Below are 21,818 nucleotides of genomic sequence, written 5' to 3'. Positions count from 1 at the left end.
ATATTGCCTTAGTTGCTAATGCTCCAAATAACAAACAGTCAGTTCCCCCAAGCTAGCAGTTTTCTGACCCACCTAACACTGCCTCGATAGCATCAGCAAATATTCTTGCACCCTTTCTATTTAAGTGTATCCCATCCCTGTAGAAGCAGTCCCTTCAAATTCTACCCCTTGAGCCTTGCACAATTTTTCCAGGGCTGAATTGATCGACAAGGCTCTCATCATATACTCCCTCCTATCGTGTCTGGACAGAATTGCAGATACTTTCTAATTCAACCCTAATTCACAGCTTTTTTTCAACAGTGACCTGTACTTGTTAAGTAAATCTGCGGTTCTCCTACTCTTAATATCATTAGTGCCAACATGTACAATTATATCATCTTTTGTGCCCTTAAAAGATGATATGCGCTCTACAACGTCATCAACCTTTGCCCCTGGCAGACATACCCTGGTCCTGTTCCACCTATCCTTTTTAGAAAGCATGTTCCCCGTTTCCCCTGACAATAGAGTCACCAACAACTACTAGTTCCTTTGGGACCAGTGCATTTTTCCTTGGGAGGTTGCCTTTGTGTTGCGTGATGACCAAGTGCAAGCTCTGGCATTGGTGTGGGCAGCTGAGAGCTTGATGGGCCCCTCACTTTAGATCCTTAAAGGGCATCCACCCTGTCCTTCAAGCTCTCATATAGGCCCACAACAATGCTGAGTTGTTCGCCTGATTTCGTTACACTTCTTGCATCATGTACACACACAAAGACATCCCTCATGGCAATATCATGTCCTGTACCTGATTGCTCCACAAACATCATGCAACCCTTTATTTAAGTGTACCCATCCCTGTAGAAGTAGTCCCTTCAAATTCTTCCCCTTGAGCCTTGCACAATTTTTCCAGGGCTGAATTGATCGACAAGGCTCTCATCATATACTCCCTCCTATCGTGTCTGGGCAGAATTACAGATACTTTCAAATTCAACCCTAATTCACGGCTTTTTTTCAACAGTGACCTGTACTTGTTAAGTAAATCTGCCGTTCTCCTACTCTTAATATTATTATTGCCAACATGTACAATTATATCATCTTTTGTGCCCTTAAAAGATGATATCCGCTCTACAACGTCATCAACCTTTGCCCCTGGCAGACATACCCTGGTCCTGTTCCACCTATCCTTTTTATAAAGCATGTTCCCCGTTTCCCCTGACAATAGAGTCACCAACAACTACTAGTTCCTTTGGGACCAGTGCATTTTTCCTTGGGGGGTTGCCTTTGTGTTGCTTGATGACCAAGTGCAAGCTCTGGCATTGATGTGGGCAGCTGAGAGCTTGATGGGCCCCTCACTTTAGATCCTTAAAGGGCATCCACCCTGTTCTTCAAGCTCTCATATAGGCCCTTAACAATGCTGAGTTGTCGCCTGATTTCGTTACACTTCTTGCATCGTGCACACACAAAGACATCCCTCATGGCAATATCATGTCCTGTACCCGATTGCTCCACAAACATCATGCAAGCAGTGCATTTTAAAAGGCTGTGATTCAGAGGGCAACTGCCCCCCTCAGTTCTCATCCGAACCACAGCACTCCCATTAGCTTGAGCCTTTTGCTTTGCTGCTCTGGTCTGAGTCATGATTTCGATTTAATTTCAATAAAATTTCAATTTCAGTATAAAATTATAACCCTAAACTTGTATCCCAACACAGTTATAATGCTCTATATATTTTTCAGTATCAGATATTATCTATGAGTTCCGTTTATATAACTTCCGTATCAAGTTATGTATTAATTAATTATGTTACGTTTGTAATCTAAGTCGTTATATGTATTTAGTTAAAAGTACAATTTAATTGACAACGAAGTTTAACAAAATTAATAGATTTTGCTGATTAATTGACAATATTATATTATATACTATACTACGTACACTATACTATACTAAAGTAGAAGGAAATCACCAAGAAATAGAAGAATGATGATATTCAGCTCGGGACCCTGGGTGTGCCAAGCCCATACTCACCAGATGTGAGCCCCTAGGGTATAACTGCAGTCTTGTCTAGATGATTCCGCATTGCTTCTTTAACCTGTGACTCTATTATTTTCCCTGGAACAGAAGTTAAACTAATAGGTCTGTAATTACTCGTGTCACCCTTTGTGAATTTGGGATATATTTGCAATTTTCCAGTCTGTGAGGATCTCCCTCGAATCCAAGGATGTGCTCATAAGTATGACTAAGGGTTTGCTTACTTCCTTTGCTGCCTCCTTTAATATAACAGGATAGATTCCATCCACCCCAGGTGCCTTTATGTGTAACTTCAACAATTTCTTCTCCACTCTCCTCTCGATTATTACAAGGTCATTTAGCTCCCTATTAGAGTTTGACAAACTTGTGACATTCCCCTCCCTGAATAACTTTCTTTCATTGACCAGAAATTCTAACCATAGTTTTGCTGATGCTGGCACATTACATTCCACCTTCCAGTTTGAGAAACCTTGCCCTACACAAACTGCTTCAGCTTCTCGAATATCCACTAGCAATTCCTTAAATTCTGATCTTCAGGTAATTCTGCAGTGTGGTAAAGATAACTTAGTTGATTACAATCCTTCTAAAACTCAGTTATATCTGATATCTTGCAAAAAGAATTCTGCTGCTATGCTTATCTTTGGTGACACTCAATTACTCTTGGCACAAGCACATTACAAATATTGCTTTCTGTGCATCTTAAAAACTAGGTTTTCTCTTTCACTTTCACCGTTACTTTTCTTCCAAACAGCTGTTCATGCTGTACAAATTGCAAATCTGCCCTACCATGGAATATTGTTCCCACATTTGGGGCAGTGCCCCTAAAACCTCTCTCACGCTTGTAGATTCCATTCAAAAGAGAGCAGTTAGGTTAATTAATGACTCATCTCTAACAGAGTCTCTCCACTCTCTATCTCATAGATATTCTGTTTTTGCTCCTTGCCTTTTCTATACACACTTCAATGGGCAATGTTCATCTGAATTGGCTTCCAAAGCCAATTCAGAGGAACAAAGCAATATGGCCTTAGTTGCTAATGCTCCTAAAAAACCAAATAACAACATAACAACAACCTCAACTGATTGATATTATTTTTCAGGGATACCTAACGAGATTGACGGATCACCCTTCCAAATATCCTGTAATCATGTGGCGTGCGTTGCTGGACATTGGTGGCAAGTTCAGAAAGGTTGTTGTAATATGATTTTAGGAGCATCAGCAAAAGCCCAATATGGTGCCTCAGTAGCCAGGTGGGCGGGAGCAGCAGTGCGTAGCACATGCTTCTTGATTAGACTGGGTTTCGAGCCCGTGACTACCAAATACAGAGGATGTGGAAAGGTCAGGGAATGACCACTGCATATTCCCGGAGCAATATGGCCTTAATTGCTAATGCTCCTAAAAACCAAATAACAAAAAAATAACAAGCCCAATATTATGGTCACTAATGTGGAACAGCATTTGGAATGGTAGTGTTGTTTGTGACTTTCTACCACAGTTCTAGAACTGTGGCAGAAAGCATCTATCATTACCATGAAGTTTGGTGGAGATGGGTTGATGTTATGAAACTATTTCAGGTTTTGGACTTGGTACATTGGTGGTAGTGCCTGAAACTATAAAATTCATGACCTACTAGGATGTTTGGATAATTATTCACTACCTACATTGTTGCAGTATTACACTCTGTAATTACAACAATCCATGTCATTCTGATACTGACATATCATAATTAGTTTGCGGACAGTGATGTCAAAAATTTGTGCCAGCTGTCTCAAGACCCCAGACTTCTGTCCCATTGTACACTTGTATGACAAACTGGTTGGGCTGCAGCCAAAAAGATTCTTCTTCCAAACTGGTTCAACAGCTTCTTTGCAGAAGGAATTGAGTTGAATTCCAGCTGACACATACCAGAAGTAGAAACTATACCCAGGAGAGCTGAGGCTGGCTATAGGCTAAAGTTGGCTTGTTCTCCTACTGTGTACTGCAGTAGTGGCAAGAAGTCCTTTTTGCAGCTACCTTGTGTGACCTTTGATCATGTATTGTATTTCAAAAAAATAAAAGCCTTTCAGTGATATTATATTTGCTTAAAAGTAGTGCATTTTGAAGAAACCTGTGGAAAAGTTGTTCATGACTATTTCCAAGTTGTTCATGACTATTTCCAAGTTGTTCATATATTTCCAAGATCATATAGCTTAATGATGTAGCTTTATAGAGTATAGCTTTTTCTCTATTGAATAGTGTAGATCAGCAGTTTCCAACTTTTTTTGTCTCGCGAACCCCATTCAACGTATTTTTTATTACGAACCCTTTTCAACATAAATTTTTTAGTGAATCCCTTTTAACATAATATTTTTTTAATTGTGAAATCCTTTTCAACGTAAAATTTTTTTTTAGCGAACCCCTTTCATAACAATATTTTTAAAGCGAACCACTAAGCCTATATTCTCTGAAATCGTATAATATTTCTGAATTTTTATTATAAAATATTTCCAGTACTACACTAGTGTACAAAACTTAAGGACCAACACTATTTCTAAAGGTTACAAGCACAAAATCTTTACTTAAGGTACTCTTTACTGATGAGAGTAGATTCAGTCTCAACAGCGATTCTGGACATCAGCTAATCTGGCAAGAGGTTGGCACACAGTATCACCTCTCAAACATCACTGAAAGGGATCGATATGGCGGTCGAGATGTTCTTGTCTCGGGAGGTTGTTACCTTGGATGGACGTACACAACTCCAGATACTGGAAGGCGGTACTGTAACCGGGGCCTGATACTGTACTGAGGTAATCCTTCCCCATGTGCATCTGTTCCAAGGTGCCATTGGCCCTGAGTTCATGTTTATGGATGATAATGTCACACCCCATTGCACTGCAGCTGTTGATATGCTTTTGGAAAGTGAGGACACTGTTCGTATGGATTGGCCTGCCCATTCCATCAATCCGGGGGCTCACATCTGGTGAGTATGGGCTTGGCACACCCAGGGTCCTGAGCTGGATATCATCATTCTTCTCTTTCTTGGTGATTCCCTTCTAATTTTGACACACACACCTCTCTCTCTCTCTCTCTCTCTCTCTCTCTCTCTCTCTCTCTCTCTCTCTCTCTCTCTCTCTCTCTCTCAGGGTTACTCGGGAACTGTTTTTTTTTTTTTTTTTTTCCCCCTGGTGCAGCATAAGCCTCAGGCTTCCTTGCATCATATGGATATTAATAATAATAATAATAATAATCTAAATCCCATCGAACACATATTGGACGTTCTGAGGAGATGCCTAGCAGCACGTCCACACCCACCAGAAAATGTTCACCGGCTGAAGATGGCACTGACAGAGGAATGGACGATGTTGCCGCAAGAACTTATCAACAACATTGTTCTAAGTATGGACAGGCGGTGCAAAGCCTGCATCGACATTAGGGGGTGGCCATATCTCCTACTGAGGACCACCTCTTCCCTTTATTCCATCTTTAGCAGTGATGCATCTGTATCATTGCAGCCAGTGTTATGTTGCCTTTTTTGAATAAAGTCCCTTTGTACTGTTTTGTTTCCGTTATTGTGTCAGTGTTGTTTCCTTCAACATTTCTGCTCGTGAGGTTCCTTTGGTATGCTTTTCCCATATCCAGGCCACTCCTATGAGAAGTTACAGGCGAAAACCTGACTGGCCTTTAAATTTTGCACACCAGTGTATGTTTTTATAAGCGACATAACATAATAATAATTTTTATTATTAAGCATCATTTATACTTTGTAAAGCAGTTATTAATCAGTCCAAACTAGATTTCGAACAGGCTAAGAGCAGAAAACTTGCTTCTTGTCCAGTGGTAGCCAACCATTTTGGTCTCTTGCCAAAACTATTGGCTACAAGTTTTGCCCATCTCTGTTCCCACTTCTGTCAAAAACCAGATGGTTCTGTTGCCACATCAGCCAAAAATAAAGCTGACCTGCTGGCATCCTATTTTTCTTCCAACTCATGTATTGATGATCTTGGTAATCACCTCAAACCATTCCCAGCACACTCCATTCATTGCCTCTTGTGGTCTTCCGTCAAAAGGATGTCAGAAGGGTTTTTATGAATCTGATGCTGAGAAAGCTCCATGTCCTGATGGTATTTCTCCACTTGTTCTCAAAACCTGAACTCCTGAACTTATTTCTCTTCTTTGCCGCTTATTTCACTTCCTTATTCCAAAGGTGTTTTTCCTTCTGCTTGGAAATTTGCTCATATCCAGACAGTTCCTAAAAAGGCTGACAAATCCCTCCCATCCAATTATCGTCCCATTGCAATTACTTCTACTTTTTCTAAAGTAATGGAGAAATAAATTAACTACCAACTCTTAAACTATCTAGAAACATTTCATCTGATCAACGATCGCCAGTATGTGTTCCGTCATTGTTGATCCACTGGTGATATTCTGGCTTATGTTACCCATCTATGGACAAATTCAATGGAAAGATTGGGTGAAACATAAACAGTTGCTCTTGACATCTCAAAGGCTTTCGTTCGTGTTTGGCATAAAGATCTTCTAAATAAGCTTCCATCTTATGGTTTGCCAACTGTTTTTTTGTAATTGGTTATCCAGTTTTCTCTCTGACTGCTCACTGGTTAATGGTAGACGGCTCTCTGTTTTCTAACTTCTCCACTAATGCTGGTGTTCCCCAAGATTCAGTTCTTTCTCCTACTATTTTCCTCTTGTATATTAATGACCTTCTTCCTTTGACTGGAAATCCTATCCATTGTTTTGCTCACAATAGCACATTGCATTTCACCTTCCAGTTTGGGAAACCTTTCCCTGCTCAAACAGCTAAAACTTCTCGAATATCCACTAACATTTCTTTAAATGCTGATCTCCAGTGGGGCAAAGATAACTTAATTTCAATCCTTCTAAAACTCAGTTCTGTCTTATATCTTGAAAAAAGGATTCTTCTGCTCCTATGTTTATCTTCAATGACGCTGTGAATTCTAGGCAAAATCTTGGGGATTAACGTGACTTCTAATCTCTCTTGGAATCAAGCACATTAAAAATATTGCTTCCTCTGCATCTAAAAAAATTGGTTTTCTCTTGACATTACTTTTCTTCCAAACTGTTGTTGACTCAGTAGAAATCACAAATCTGGCCTACCACGGAATATTGTTCCCACATCTGGGGCAGTGCCCCCAAAATCTCTCTTAGACTTCTAGATTCCGTTCAAAAGAGAGCAGTTAGGTTAATTTATGTCTCATCTCTAACAAAAAAAAAAAAAAAAAAAAAAAAATTATGATATTATGGTCACCCTTAAATGATTACATCTACCCATATATTTATTGTGTCCGAGACTGACTAACTCAGCCACAGAGTGAAAAAAACCAATTAAAATTCCTCGCAACATCGACGGGATTCGAACCCGGGCCTTTTCCATCAGGTGTGGGAAAGATGGCGATGATACCACTGTGCTACCCGTGCAACATTTTCATCTCTAACAGTCTCCCCACTCTCTGTTTCATAGACCTTTCTATAGATACTTCCACGGGCACTGTTCTTCTGAATTGGCTTCTATAATTCCCGTTCTCTCTTTCAAAGCAATCCGAACACATGCTGCAACCAGTCAACATCCTTTTACTGTCCAAGTTCAAACTCACAGAACCAACTTTTCTTCTTCCTCATTTATTCATTCAATTTCTGTTTTCTGGAACAACTCCCCTTCTTATGTATTTCCTGAAAATTATAATTAACAGAAGTTCAAGTCTAATGTCAACAAGTATCTTCTTTCATCTTTTCAACCTTCAACCCATGCAAGATACTAAATACTATAGGTTCTAAAAAAAAGTGTCCTGTACATAACAATGGTCCTTGAGAATCAAAAAAAAAATTTAGTATGTAAAACATATTTATTTAACATGATATACTTGTAAGATAGTAAACTAATTATATGGAATTGAGGGAGATGTGATTTCTTTCTTTGATAATTCTTTACTTTTTATTTAATTTAATTTTACTTTACTGTTTATTATTAGTTATATTTTGTAGTTTACAATAATAAACCTATGTAAATCTAAGCAGACGCCATTATAGAATTTTTTAGTGCGAACCCCCTGGAGCACTTTCGCAAACCACCGGTTGGGAACCACTGGTATAGATAATACTATATACAGGGTGTTTCAGTTAAACGTTTCAGAACTTCTAAGAGGGGTAGGGTACATCCTGACAACTCGAAATCATATAGCAATGTGGGGTCGGAAATGCTTTCCTGAAGCGGTGTTGTACACAGAAGCACCATAAAGAAAAGAGACCGTAAGTGAGAAATCGTTTTAATAATACATGAAAAGAAGCAAAAGGTACATGGATTAAAGTAAGTGTTCGAAGTTTCTTCCACGGGCTACAATGCACGCCTCACATCTCCGACGCATGGACATCCGAACATTCTGGAATACTCCAGGCGAATTTCGAATTTCTTCGTCAGCTACTGCGATTCTTGCAACCAGCTCCTCAGCATTGTCAACAGGGGTGTCATAAACTAGCGATTTCATATGACCTCAGAAATAAAAATCAAGACATGATAGGTCGGGTGACCGAGCAGGCCAACGCACGGGACCACCACGTCCGATCCACTGTTGACCAAATGTGACATCCAGGTAGTTACGAACATCTCCGCTATAATGGGCAGGGGCTCCATCGTGTTGGAACCACATTGTCTGTTGTGTCGATGCAGAAATCTGTTCATCTCTCAAAAGTTGTGGCAATACTTGCTGCAGAAAGATCAAGTAGATAGGTCCGGTTAGACGACACGGTAACAGGTAAGGGCCGATGAGGTGATCTCCCATAATACCGGCCCATACATTGACCGAAAATCGAATCTGTGCTGCACGACGTCGTATTGCACGCGGGTTCTCGACCGCCCAGATATGGTTGTTATGCGTGTTGAAAATTCCTTCCCTTGTGAAGGATGCCTCATCGGAAAACAACACTTCAGCAGGAAAAAGGGGATTTGTAGCACATTTTCCAAGGTACCACTGTGCGAAAGCAATACGAGGTGCATAATCCTCCGGTTGCTGTGTCTGGACACGCTGCACGTGAAACGGATGCATGTCTTGTCCTCGGAGAATCCTCCAGACGCTGCAATGGGAAACCCCGACTGCGTTTGCTAGCCTTCGTGTACTCGTTCTTGGATTCCCCTGTACATGCTGCAGCACATTCTGTTCGATGGCTGGAGTCCGTGCTGTTCTTACCCTGTCCCTGTCAGCTCTTTCAAATGAACCTCTCTCAGCTAACCTCTGGCGCAGTCTTGCAAAGAAATTATGACTGGGAATACGCCTCGTCGGATATCGTTCCGCGTACAAACACTGTGCGGCTGGCCCACTACAATTTGCAGCCCCGTACGCCAAATGCATATCGGCTAACTCTGCGTTCGTGTAATCATCCATCCTACTAACTTGGCATTCTTGTTCAAGAAATTCGAAATTCGCCTGGAGTATTCCAGAATGTTCGGATGCCCATGCGTCGGAGATGTGAGGCATGCATTATAGCCCGTGGAAGAGACTTCGAACACTTACTTTAATCCACGTACCTTTTGCTTCTTTTCATGTATTATTAAAACGATTTCTCACTTACGGTCTCTTTTCTTTATGGTGCTTCTGTGTACAACACCGCTTCAGGAAAGCATTTCCGACCCCACATTGGTATATGATTTCGAGTTGTCAGGATGTACCCTACCCCTCTTAGAAGTTCTGAAACGTTTAACTGAAACACCCTGTATATATATACTGCTGAACTACAGTTTTGTGTTAGCTGTGACATCCTGTTTAATTATGAAAGGAATATCGCATGTTAACCATTTAAAGTTTCACTTCTGTGCTTCATTGCTTTATTTGTTTAAAACAGTGATTAAGAATTCATTTTACCACCAAATTTTTGGAATACGTGTGAAGGTACTTGTAACATTTTTCATTTGCAGTCTCTGTAGAAGACATATATACATTTTTTAGCAGCTGTTTTAATGGGTATCTTACTAAAAAATATTTTTTCCTATGTTTTTTGTTTTCTGAAATGTAATTATTAAATTTATAATTATCCTATTAATTTATATCTGATTTATATGCTTCTGTATTTCTTTATTATTTTGATAACTTTTCATTTTGCCAACCTGTTTCAACCTTAACATTTTGTCAGCATTGTCGATTTTGCTACTCTGATCAGCCTTATTTATTTTGTACACTAATAACTATTTAGTTGTACACTAACATTATGCTATGCTATAGGCTCTGATTGACAAATAAATATTTATAATGTAATATAATAACTTTTATCATCAGATTGAACAGTACCCCTACAAAAACCTATTGTATTTTAAAGAAATTAAGTTTATTTTGTTTGTTTTTTTTTAACAGGAGCAGTTATTTTATTTATTACTATGATGGAGTAGCATGTCCTTTCCACTTTGATCAGAAGCTTTCCATTCAAGAAGACTCATATATATATTTACCTCATAGTCACCATGGTAATTGTACTCATATTTTTTAAATATTATTATTTTTGCTGTCTTTTTCATGCCAGTCATATATAAGAGACAACAACACACGATGTGTTGGCACTTTTCGTTTGGTGAAAACAGAAGTGTGAATTTCAGCCATACAGTGAACACTGATTAATTTTAAGTTTCTCAGGATCAATGCATGTTTCTGTTTTTGTTTACATTTTTGTTTTCAGACTTATAACTCAACTTATCATGGACAGTGGTGAACAGATATACTTTAGGTATACTACAGTGGTGAACAGATATACTTTAGAACCAGAAGCTGTTTAATGTGAAAAAGAGACCCCAACTTTGAATTTTTCGAACTCCAGCACATCAAATTCAACCAATAAGAATCCAGTTCTGTTCATGATGAAAAATGCACTTTAGAGCATTTTTCATCAGGCTATTGCTGAAGTTCAGGGTGCTTTGCTACAGAGTCCTTAAAAGTTATTGTGAGAAACAGAAATGTTGCAATAAATCTGGAACACCTCTGATCTTTTTCAAAATTTCAGCACTTATTTACTGTTTATGTAACAGTAATAGCAGCATGCTCTAGACCTCTGTATGAGATATTATAGTTCATCATCATCAGCCATTTTCAGTCCACTGCAGGATAAAGGCCTCTCCAGCAACTTTCCAGTTCGTTCTGTTTTGTGCAATGACCATCCATTTACTACCCACAAACTCATGAATTTCATCTGTCCATCTCCATTGTTGTCTTCCAGGTTTTCTTCTAGCTCCTCTTGGGTACCATTCTGTTATTTTCTTAGTCCATCTGTCATCATGTCTTCGAGCTATGTGTCCTGACCAAGACCATTTTAGTTCTTTAGTTTTGATAAGAATGTCCTTTACTTGAGTTTGCTGCCTAATCCATGTGTTTCTCTTCTTATCTAACAGTCTGATTCCCAATATAATTCGTTCCATTCTTCGCTGTGTAGTTCTCAGCTTCTCTTCCATTCTTTTGGTGAGTGCCCAAGTTTCACTTCCATAAGTCATGGTGGGGAGTATACATTGGTTCATTGTTTTACATTTCAGACAAATTGGGATATGCTCCTCAGTATGGACTATATTTCCTGAATGCTATCCATCCAAAATCTATTCTTCTCTTGACTTCCAGCCATTTATCATAATTACAGCTAATGACTTGTCCCAGATAAGAATATGACTCCACCTTTTCAATTACTGCTCCTTCAATGATTATATCCCTTTCTGTGGCATACTTGTTCATCATTACTTTTGTTTTAGCCATATTCATCTTTAGCCCAAAATCTTACTAACTCTGCATAACTGATTTAGATTTTCCTCTAATTCTTTGGGATCTTGGCTTATGACCACAATGTCATCTGCAAATCGTAAATGGTTTAGGTACTCTCCATTCACACCGACTCCTTTCTGCAACCAGTGTAATCTTTTGAAAGCTTCCTCAAGGGCAGCAGTAAGCAACTTTGGAGATATTGTCTCCCCTTGTAAAACTCCTTTCTCAATTTTAAATTTACTACTGTCTTTGTCTAGTCTAATAAAGGAGGTACATTCTCATATATTTTGTTCAAAATCATAATATATGGGGTTTCTATGCCTTGTCTTTCCAGTGATCGAAACATTGCCTTATGCTGTATGGAGTCAAATGCCTTTTCATGATCCACAAATGCCAGGCATAATGGTGTTTTATATTCATTTGCTTTCTCCATTAGCTGTGACATTACGTGAATGTAATCCATAGTTGAGAATCCTGTTCTAAAGCCAGCTTGCTCTTTCGGTTAATTCTCATCAAGTATTCTTTATAATCTGTTAGTAATGACCCTTGTGAACAACTTGTAGATGTGGGATAACAAGCTAATTGGTCTATAATTTCTAATTTCTGATTTATATCCTTTCTTATGCAGCAAAACTATGATTGCATTATTCCACTTCTGTCTCCTTGCAATATTCCACTCCACTGATATTATGGTTAATCTATGTCAGCTGTGCACTCCTCTCCCACTCAAAAAAAAAAAAAAAAAAAAAAAAAATGCTACTTCAATCTCAACTCTTAGCTCCTTATCATGTAAAAGTCATGAGGGTTTTGGTTTTGTAATTCAATAACTCCAGTCTGCATTTTAAGAAAAGTTTACCTTAAATGGAGACTGGTTACCAAAAAAAAAAAAAAAAAAATGGTGGTGACGGTGCTTCTGCTTCTTTATTTTGTATTTTTACAGATCTTAGAAATAGGTTACTTTTATATAAAAATATGTAAAAACAGAGATATTAAAAAGTACATCCTCCTGTCAAGCATAGATAGCCACAAACTTTGTTTCTTAGATAATAGACTGGGTTAAACTTGCACCTTTTTGACTTCCTTAGGCAGCTAGTTTTTATGGCTGTTTCCTTTTTGTAGCATACAGCAGTAGTTGGTCATCATAGTCATCATATTGACATTCCACCCCCCCCCCCTTTGTATCCTTTTTTTTTTTTTTTTCTATTGCATTTATATTTTGATAGAATATTTCCTCTGCTCTTCACTTAAACTACCTAAATATTCTAGAAAATATTTCAGCTGAGAATGAAAGAAGTGTACCATAGCACTCATATTGCAGCCTAGTTTTTTAAAATTTTTTTTTATTAATCACATAAAACAGCAAAAAGCCTTACATTTGTGAAAAACAGTTTGAAATATAATAAATATAATAATAACATATAAATATAAAGGTAATATAAATAAACTTCAGTAAAGTAAAATATAAAGAATTAATACAAAACATGAATGGACTAAAACAGCAGTTTGTAATATTCATTTTTAACACTAATTTTATTAATAAAAATATCAATTTTATTTTCTTTTATCAATGCAGCTATTCTGTTGAAAAATTCAAATTAAAGATGATTTGTCCTAAATTTGGAGATGTGAAATAATTATGTTCCTTCAAAGTTAATACATTGAAGTTAATACATGACGTAGCAATGGAGCATCTATTTTGCCTTGAATAATCGAATGTAGAAGGAAGCAGTCAAACATATTCCTTCTATCCTTTAATGTGGGAAGGTTAAAAATTTTACACCGTTCTTTATATTTATACATTAAATAGTCTAAATCTGATTTATAAACGAAGAATCTGATGAGAGATTTTTGAACCTTTTCAAGTGTATTAATATTATTTATACCAAGAGGGGTCCACACTTGTGTTGCGTACTCCAGAATTGGACGAACATATGATGAATAAGCAAGTTTTGGATATCAGGGCCAACAAAGTCAAAGCCAAATAATTTAGAGGCTCTGGCAGTTACTTTATTAATATGAGTTGTGTAAGAGCCATTACTAGTTCTTAAAATTCCTAAATCTTTTATTTCATGAGTTCTATTAATATGCAAAGATTCTAACGTGTAACTGTAACAGATGACAATTTGTTTATGAGGATCTGAAATGGTAATGACATGACATTTATCAATATTAACATCTAGTCCATGACTTTTAATCCATTGGTATATTAAATGAATACCTTTTTGCAGCTCCTCACAATCCAAAAGCTAATTAATTTCTCTGTACAATTTCATGTCATCAGCATAGGTAAGAATAATAAATTTGGCTTTCTGTAGCCAAGCAGATATATCATTAAGAAAAATACCAAAAAAGTAAAGGACCAAGAGAGGAATCCTGTGGAACACCCCTCTGAATATGAGCTTTACACCGTTCTTTATATTTATACATTAAATAGTCTAAATCTGATTTATAAACGAAGAATCTGATGAGAGATTTTTGAACCTTTTCAAGTGTATTAATATTATTTATACCAAAAGGGGTCCACACTTGTGTTGCGTACTCCAGAATTGGACGAACATATGATGAATAAGCAAGTTTTGGATATCAGGGCCAACAAAGTCAAAGCCAAATAATTTAGAGGCTCTGGCAGTTACTTTATTAATATGAGTTGTGTAAGAGCCATTACTAGTTCTTAAAATTCCTAAATCTTTTATTTCATGAGTTCTATTAATATGCAAAGATTCTAACGTGTAACTGTAACAGATGACAATTTGTTTATGAGGATCTGAAATGGTAATGACATGACATTTATCAATATTAACATCTAGTCCATGACTTTTAATCCATTGGTATATTAAATGAATACCTTTTTGCAGCTCCTCACAATCCAAAAGCTAATTAATTTCTCTGTACAATTTCATGTCATCAGCATAGGTATGAATATTAAATTTGGCTTTCTGTAGACAAGCAGATATATCATTAAGAAAAATACCAAAAAAGTAAAGGACCAAGAGAGGAATCCTGTGGAACACCCCTCTGAATATGAGCTCCGAGTGAATGTCATTATAACAAATAACACTTTTCCGATTATGAAAATAGTCCTGAAACCAAGTAAGAGCAAGTCCTATTACACCCAGATCAGCAAGTTTATTACATAAACTTCTTCTAAACTTTTCTGGAAGTTTTCTAAACTTCTTCAACATGTCACTCACAATCAACTCATAATCTGGGTGTTTATTGTTTCCCAATTACATGCCACATTTTTAAAGCCAGCCCAAGCATTTCTTTTGGGTCATGGATTCTTCTAATATGGAGTCTAGCAGCAGCTTGCAGATTTGCAGTTGGACAAAAATTCCTGCTTTGATTTTTTTTTTTCATATGTAAATGATGAGAATTTAGTGCAGACAGACTAGAAATAATTATCTTTATTTAGGGCTTGGACAAACTGTATCATTAAACTTGGCTTTATATGCAGAGGAGGTAATAACAGTACTTTGTTTCAAGCTACCAGTGACTTGTCTTAAATGGAAAACTCCTTTGAACCTAGTGTCAAATCATCTTGGTGACCACAACTTCCTTTCCCAATGTTCACATCTTGCTCAACTATCCCACTCATGCAAGGCATTTTCATAACCAAGTTGTTGGCTGAGTAACAGACCATTAACTTTAAAATCTCCGTACACTAGCCAACTATAATGTAATAATTTTTTTTCTAAAATAAACTTAATATTTTCATAGTTTTCTTTTAAATGTGCTGAATGCACCACAGGAATGGATGCATACTTGTTTCTATTTCAAAGGAGAAAAGTCTCTTATTGACTACTTATTGGAAGAGGCTACTTATTGATTCATCGAAGCAAATCCTCAAAGGGGTTTTGCTTTGATGAGTCAATAAGTAGAGTAGCCTCCATTCTGATGGTTGCAAGCTGTTTATTGACAATTAAAAATTCTAAAAAAGTGCATAACTGCATGAATGTTGTTGCAATATATCACTGAGCCTTCTTTGGTAATACAGGGAACCAATTCTCTTTCATATAATCTATATCTGTATCATGAAAAGACTCTTCCTGGGGCCTGCAAGTTCTTGGATCTTAATCTTGACCCAGAAAGCTCTTTAGACCCTTTGAGTAGATTTAAGTCTCTCAAGAGATTGTTGAGTTAACTTTTTTGTAAACATTTGTGGTGTAGAGTTGTGAATCTCTTCATCATGATCCTTTGGATCACGAATGTGGGATTTGGGATCTGATATAGCATACGTTCGAGAAAAACTGATGGAGGTGGTACCAGTAGTTCAGGTTTGGGGTTGCTGGCCTTACAGCTGTAGTAATGTTGGGGGTATGCAATGCTCTCTTTGTTCTTTGTGTTTATAACCTGCTACATTTACAGAACAAAAGTAGCAGTCATTAATATGATCCCAAGGTTCCCTCCACACCACCGGATTGACAAATGTTATGACTTTCTTTTTACCACATTTCCACAATCATAATCCCTCTACCCATGTATGGCACACTTTATGGGAGTGGCCCAACTTTTATCTTGGTCACCTAATTCAATTCAGAAATATGTGGCACATACATTTTTCCCAAATAACGTTATATCCTGCCTTTGTTTTTCCACAATATGATTACTACAAATGTAACAAAATATATTTGGATTGTCCATGCAACCATGACAAGTTGCTATTGTCAAAGACACAGAATATGAAAATAATGTTAGAAGCAGATACTAATTAGCATGACTGCACCAGAAAACAACTGAATGCAGAAGAAACATTTTGCAAATTTATAGCTATCTGACTTGCATGTCTTGACATGTCTAAACATATATAGTATGCATTTTGCCTATATGTGGAATGCATATCTAAGTTTTTACTGTTTATAAAAAGCTGTATGTGATAGGTAAAAATGTTTTGGATTTTGAGAATTAGCAAAAAAAAAATTGTGCTGGTATTAAAGTCAATACGTTTTTCTTACTGAGCAGAAGCAAACTTTAAGATCCATTCTGTTTTGTACAAAATATTATAAATATTGACTAATTCTAAATTATACCCAGAAACACCACAAATTTTGGAAACTTCAAAATTTGTGCCGACCTGTGTAACCAAATATAACTGAAATGTAATATAATGTGTATGTTACCTAACTTTTTGAAACCTATTTTGGATTATTAATAATTTTCCATAACTTGTGTGGGTAAAAAGGGTTACCACAAATTTTGGTATACCAACTGATTCTGATACTTTACCCTAATTGCTGACATCATTAACACATCTGTTATATAATTGCATTTTTAAATAAAAGATCTGAGTTAAAAGTGCCATGAAAAAGTTTCCATTTTTTTAGAGAATGACTTTAGCAGTGCAGTTACAGAAACTGGTAGAATCAAGAAATTTAAAGCTTAGGCAAAATCAAGAAAAGAGGAATGGAAGTTGCAGAGATAATTCCACTTACATTCTTGTAATATGAAATGAGAACAAACTGAGAATGGTTGGAGGAAATAGCTATTTGGAAAACACCTTTTTCATATTTTCTAAATGAATAACATACTGTTTAAGGTACGATAAGCCAACAATGAGCAGTATACTTTGAATCGTTATTGATTAGGAAAATAGTGAAAGTTTTTAGAATTATGTTTTAAATAAATAAATTAGTTTTAATTTTTATTCTATATAGGTGGTTTCAAAGAGACAGCAATTTAATTTCTGCAAAAATGAAGCTGCCAACTCTTTGGCACTACCAATTTTTATTGCAACAAAACATAACATTGGATTGTGCATCTTTTGTGATAGTATATGTTGACACATGTATTGATGATCATTGATGTTTTGTATTAGCTCATCATCCATTATCAATACCTCACTGACTCAATTATCTCAATTAAGCAGAACTGAATTATCTCAATCAACAAATTAAATGTTGAATTTGACAACATTTAATTTGTCATTGAGGTGGACATTAAAAGATTTTAATAGCAAACCAATCAAAGACAGGGAATTTCAAGTTAGACACATTCTGATATGGAACAATAGAGCAAATTTATGTGTGGATACTCCCTTCAAAATAATTGAACTAAAGTATGAGTAATAAGTGCAGATATCTTTGTGAGAAACTTTACAAACTTTAAAATTTTATATGCATTCATTTTAAATTTATTCAATCAAATTAAATAGCATTCTATGCTAAAAGGTTTACAAACTACAAAATTTACAATTTTCTCCCATAATGTCCGCAATGCTGCTTTTATTTCAAATATTAAAAATTACTGTAACTTATGTTCAGGTACATGGGGTAACTCTACATTGCAGAGTTTAGTATAATCTCTAAAAAGATTTCATATATATACATTTTCACATAAAGTTGAAACTTTGTTAAGTTTGTTTATTTCCTAATGTAATTAGGTATGCACATTAGAGAAGAGGCTTTGGCTGTCGGGATTAAACATATTAATAATATACTGTTTCCACTGACTTGACAGTTTATTAAAACAGCAGACTAATTACATGGATCTTAAAATGGTAAACTATTTACAATTAAAGCTGAAAATATCTACAATTAAAGACTATAAACATAAAATAGTAGACTACGATTAAAATGCACAATGAAACATACCTTAAAAACAGAAAAAAAGAAAATATATACAATTAAAAGTGAAGTTAAGATATACACTTAAAAGTGAAGTTAAAATATATGCAATTTAAAGCTTTTAATTGCATATATTTTCAGTTTTTAAAGTATATTTTACTGTGCATTTAATAATTAGTCTACTATTTTATGTTTATTGTCTTTAATTTTACATATTTTTAGTTTTAATTATAGATAATTTACCATTTTAACATCCGTGTAATTAGTCTATCTACTGTTTTAATAAACTGTCAGTTCAGTGGAAACAGTATATTATTAATATAAGTACACACAGTTTATATGTCTAACCAAAATAAGAAGCACAAATTTATTATTATTATTTTTAAGCATTAATTATACTTTCCTGTGTGTATGTTTGCAGACCATAAGATCCACCTTTCTTCCCCCAGAAAATGTTGCCTAAAATCCCCTGCATCTGACGGTATGCTAGATGCACATGATGATGTCTTGGACCATTTTGGCTAAAGACAGTATGTCAAAACATCCAGGTGCCTTCTAAAAAAAAAAGCTGAATCTTTTATTGTGTAACCAGTTCAGATCACATGTAACAGAAACAAAAAAATATTAAAAATAAAAGCTGCATTAAACATGGAATTAGTTATAATTCCAGGAGGCCTTAGCCAAGTGCAGCTGTTGAACAATGCAGTTAACAAACTCTTTATATTACATAAATCAATAAGTATTTAAGAGAATATATAAGAGAAGAACGTCAGTGTCTCGCTACTGAAAAAGGAACAAAGTTTTGGTGATATTCTTTACAGTAAATAGTCTGCTCTGTTATTGCCATGATTTTAGTATATATTTTTATTATATATATTTTATTGTTTTTATTTCCACAAGGTATTTTATTTTTATTTATATATTTTTATTGTCCTGATTGGTGTCTTTAAGAACTCTTTGTGCATCTCATTCCCATTCTACATGTGTGGTTCTTGCTTCTGATTTTTTCTCTGCTTAACACAAATTAACATTGGGGATTGATTAGTTATAGATGTACCTTCAGAATTTGGTCATATTAACTCTGATACTCTGCTCTCTGAAAACTTATATTGCATTTATGGTGATATAGTAGTATTCCTTAGTAACTTATTCTGTAATAAAACAATTTGCCTTACCCATAAAAAAAAAACCAACTTATCGCTAGGAATCATGGTGCAGAAGCAATAAAAAACTTCTATCCTATAACTTCTAAGATGGAACATTTTCTATTTTTCTGTTGCTTTATTTCTTAAGACTATCTTCAAAAAAATACAAAAAAAAAAAAACAAAAACTGTAAATATAACAATATATATATATATATGTGGTGTTTTAGTGCTTTTCCAGTTCTCTAAAACAAGTTGAAAAAGGGGAGGGGGAAAAAAAAATCCGGAAAAACAGTCTGAGGCTAGAGAATTTTGATGCATATTCTGAAATTCTGCAAAAACGCTATACATCATTATGGTTAAGGATTTGCTTACTTCCCACGCTGCCTCCTTCAATATAATTGGATAGATTCCGTCTGCCCCAGGTTCCTTTTTATGTTTAACTTCAATAATAAAATGAGTAGTTTTTTATCTCTGTAATAGAAGAATTAATTCCTTCATTCAGCAAATTCTTTACTTTAAATTAATTTGCAATTGCTTGTAATGTTTCTAAACTCACTTGGGATTCTGTTTTCAGGTCTACAAAATACATAATGAAAAAAAAAAACAGTTTTTAAAATTTTGCAGTTCTTAAATGAAATTAAATTCATTTGCAGTCTGTGTAAAGAACATGATGTACTGGTCAATTCAAATAAAATGTTGCATGAAAGAATTTATATATTTAACGTAAATTAATTGTATTGAAGATATCTTGCTAAAGATATTTAGCAAGATTAATGCTAAATTACTGTTAATGATAGTAAAGACAGTATTTATCAATATCATTAATAAACACACAAAACAACAATGAGCCCAGCAATGAACCCTGAGAAACTCTACTAATAACATTAGTCCACATAGAGAAGTGTCCATTTATTACCACTCTCTGCTGTCTCCCATTCAACCATCCCTTTTATCCATTGCAAAAACTTGCCCTTAATGCCATACCACTCCAATTTATACAGTAGTCTTCCATGTGCACCAGTATCCAAAGCTTTCCTGAAATCCAAGTATATGACATCAAAATTATTTTTTGCATCCAGTTACTTTGTGACCACATCGTAGTATCCAATCAAATTGGTTAGACAAGACTTCCCCTTAACAAACCCATGCTCTGTCTGAATTATTACTGCAGTCTTGTCTAGGTGATCCTGCATCACTTCTTTAACCAGGGACTCCATCATTTTCCCCAGAACACAAGTTAAACTAACAGGTCTATAATTATTTGTGTCACCCTTTGAACCCCTTTCGAGAATTAGGGATACATTTGCACATCTCCAGTCCATGGGGACATCACCTGAATCTAAGGATGCTCTCATAATTATGGCTAAGGGTTTGCTTACTTCCCACTCTGCCTCCTTCAATATAATTGGATAAATTCCATCTGCCCCAGGTTCCTTTTTATGTTTAACTTCAATAATTTCTCGTCCACTTTACTCTCCGTTATTACAGAATCATTTCTGTAATAACGGAGAGTAAAAACTCCCTGTTAGGGTTTAGTAAACTTCTGTCCTCCCCTTTCTTAGAGAATTCCTGATGTGTGAATGTAGATGAAAAATACTCGTTCAGTTTGTCAGCTGTCTGAGCAGGATCGTCAACTGTCGAACCACCAACATCAAGTGGACCAATCTGATTCACCCCTTCCTTCTAGAGTTTATATAAGTAAAAGAAGTCTTTGTTGTTTTTCTTTGCATCCTTTGCCAAAGATTTCTCATAATCAGCCTTCACTTGCATAACCTCCTTTTGGACTTGATTACAGACTAGCTTATATCTGCCATAGGCTTCTGTGTCACCTGATAATTTATATGCATCCCAAGCATTTTTCTTCTCTGCCCTGAGTTCTGACATCCATTTAGGCCTAAATCTTGAACAGTATTCTTATTTGGTATGAAAAGCCTAGTAGTTTCCAAGATTAATTCCTTGATTAATTCATTTAGAATTCACTGTTTTTAACATCATCAGTTGATCCCATGTATAGAATTTAAAAACTGCCTGAGACCACTGTAGTCACCTTCACGAAAACAAAAACCTTCCCTTTACCCATGATGTTAGTTACATCTTTAAGTAAATCTCACATCAGTACACTGTGATCACTGTCACCTAGTGGTTCATTTATCTGCAAATTCTTAATACATGAATAATCACTGCTAATAATCAGATCAAGAGTATTGTCCCCATTGGTTGCCCTTCAAACATGTTGCCATAGAAAACAATCCTCCAATAAATCCATAAAAGTCTTGCTAGTGTGCGAGTGCTAACAATCCAAAAGTTCCAGTCAATATCTGGAAAGTTAAAATCCCCCATTACAAAACATTCTGATTTACTGGCCCACTCTAT

The 21,818-nt window shown here is 35.9% G+C and overlaps 1 protein-coding gene across 1 annotated transcript in view; it reads left to right on the top strand.

Annotated features, from left to right (window-relative positions):
- The window catches only part of LOC150078317 (protein SERAC1-like), a 295,680-nt gene that overhangs the window by 15,202 nt on the left and 258,660 nt on the right, over positions 1-21,818 (top strand). The window contains exon 2 of the mRNA XM_090384527.1: positions 10,357-10,466. Within this exon, the coding sequence (XP_090240653.1) occupies positions 10,357-10,466 (110 nt within the window). The remainder of the gene's footprint in view (positions 1-10,356; positions 10,467-21,818) is intronic.

This window comes from Mastigoproctus giganteus, chromosome 11 (genome assembly GCF_048544385.1).
Source record: "Mastigoproctus giganteus isolate SK-2022 chromosome 11, ASM4854438v1, whole genome shotgun sequence".
In the NCBI taxonomy this organism is placed as follows: Eukaryota; Metazoa; Arthropoda; class Arachnida; order Uropygi; family Thelyphonidae; genus Mastigoproctus; species Mastigoproctus giganteus.
The sequence above is the reverse complement of the archived record's forward strand: the minus strand, read 5'-3'. Positions and strand labels throughout refer to the sequence as shown.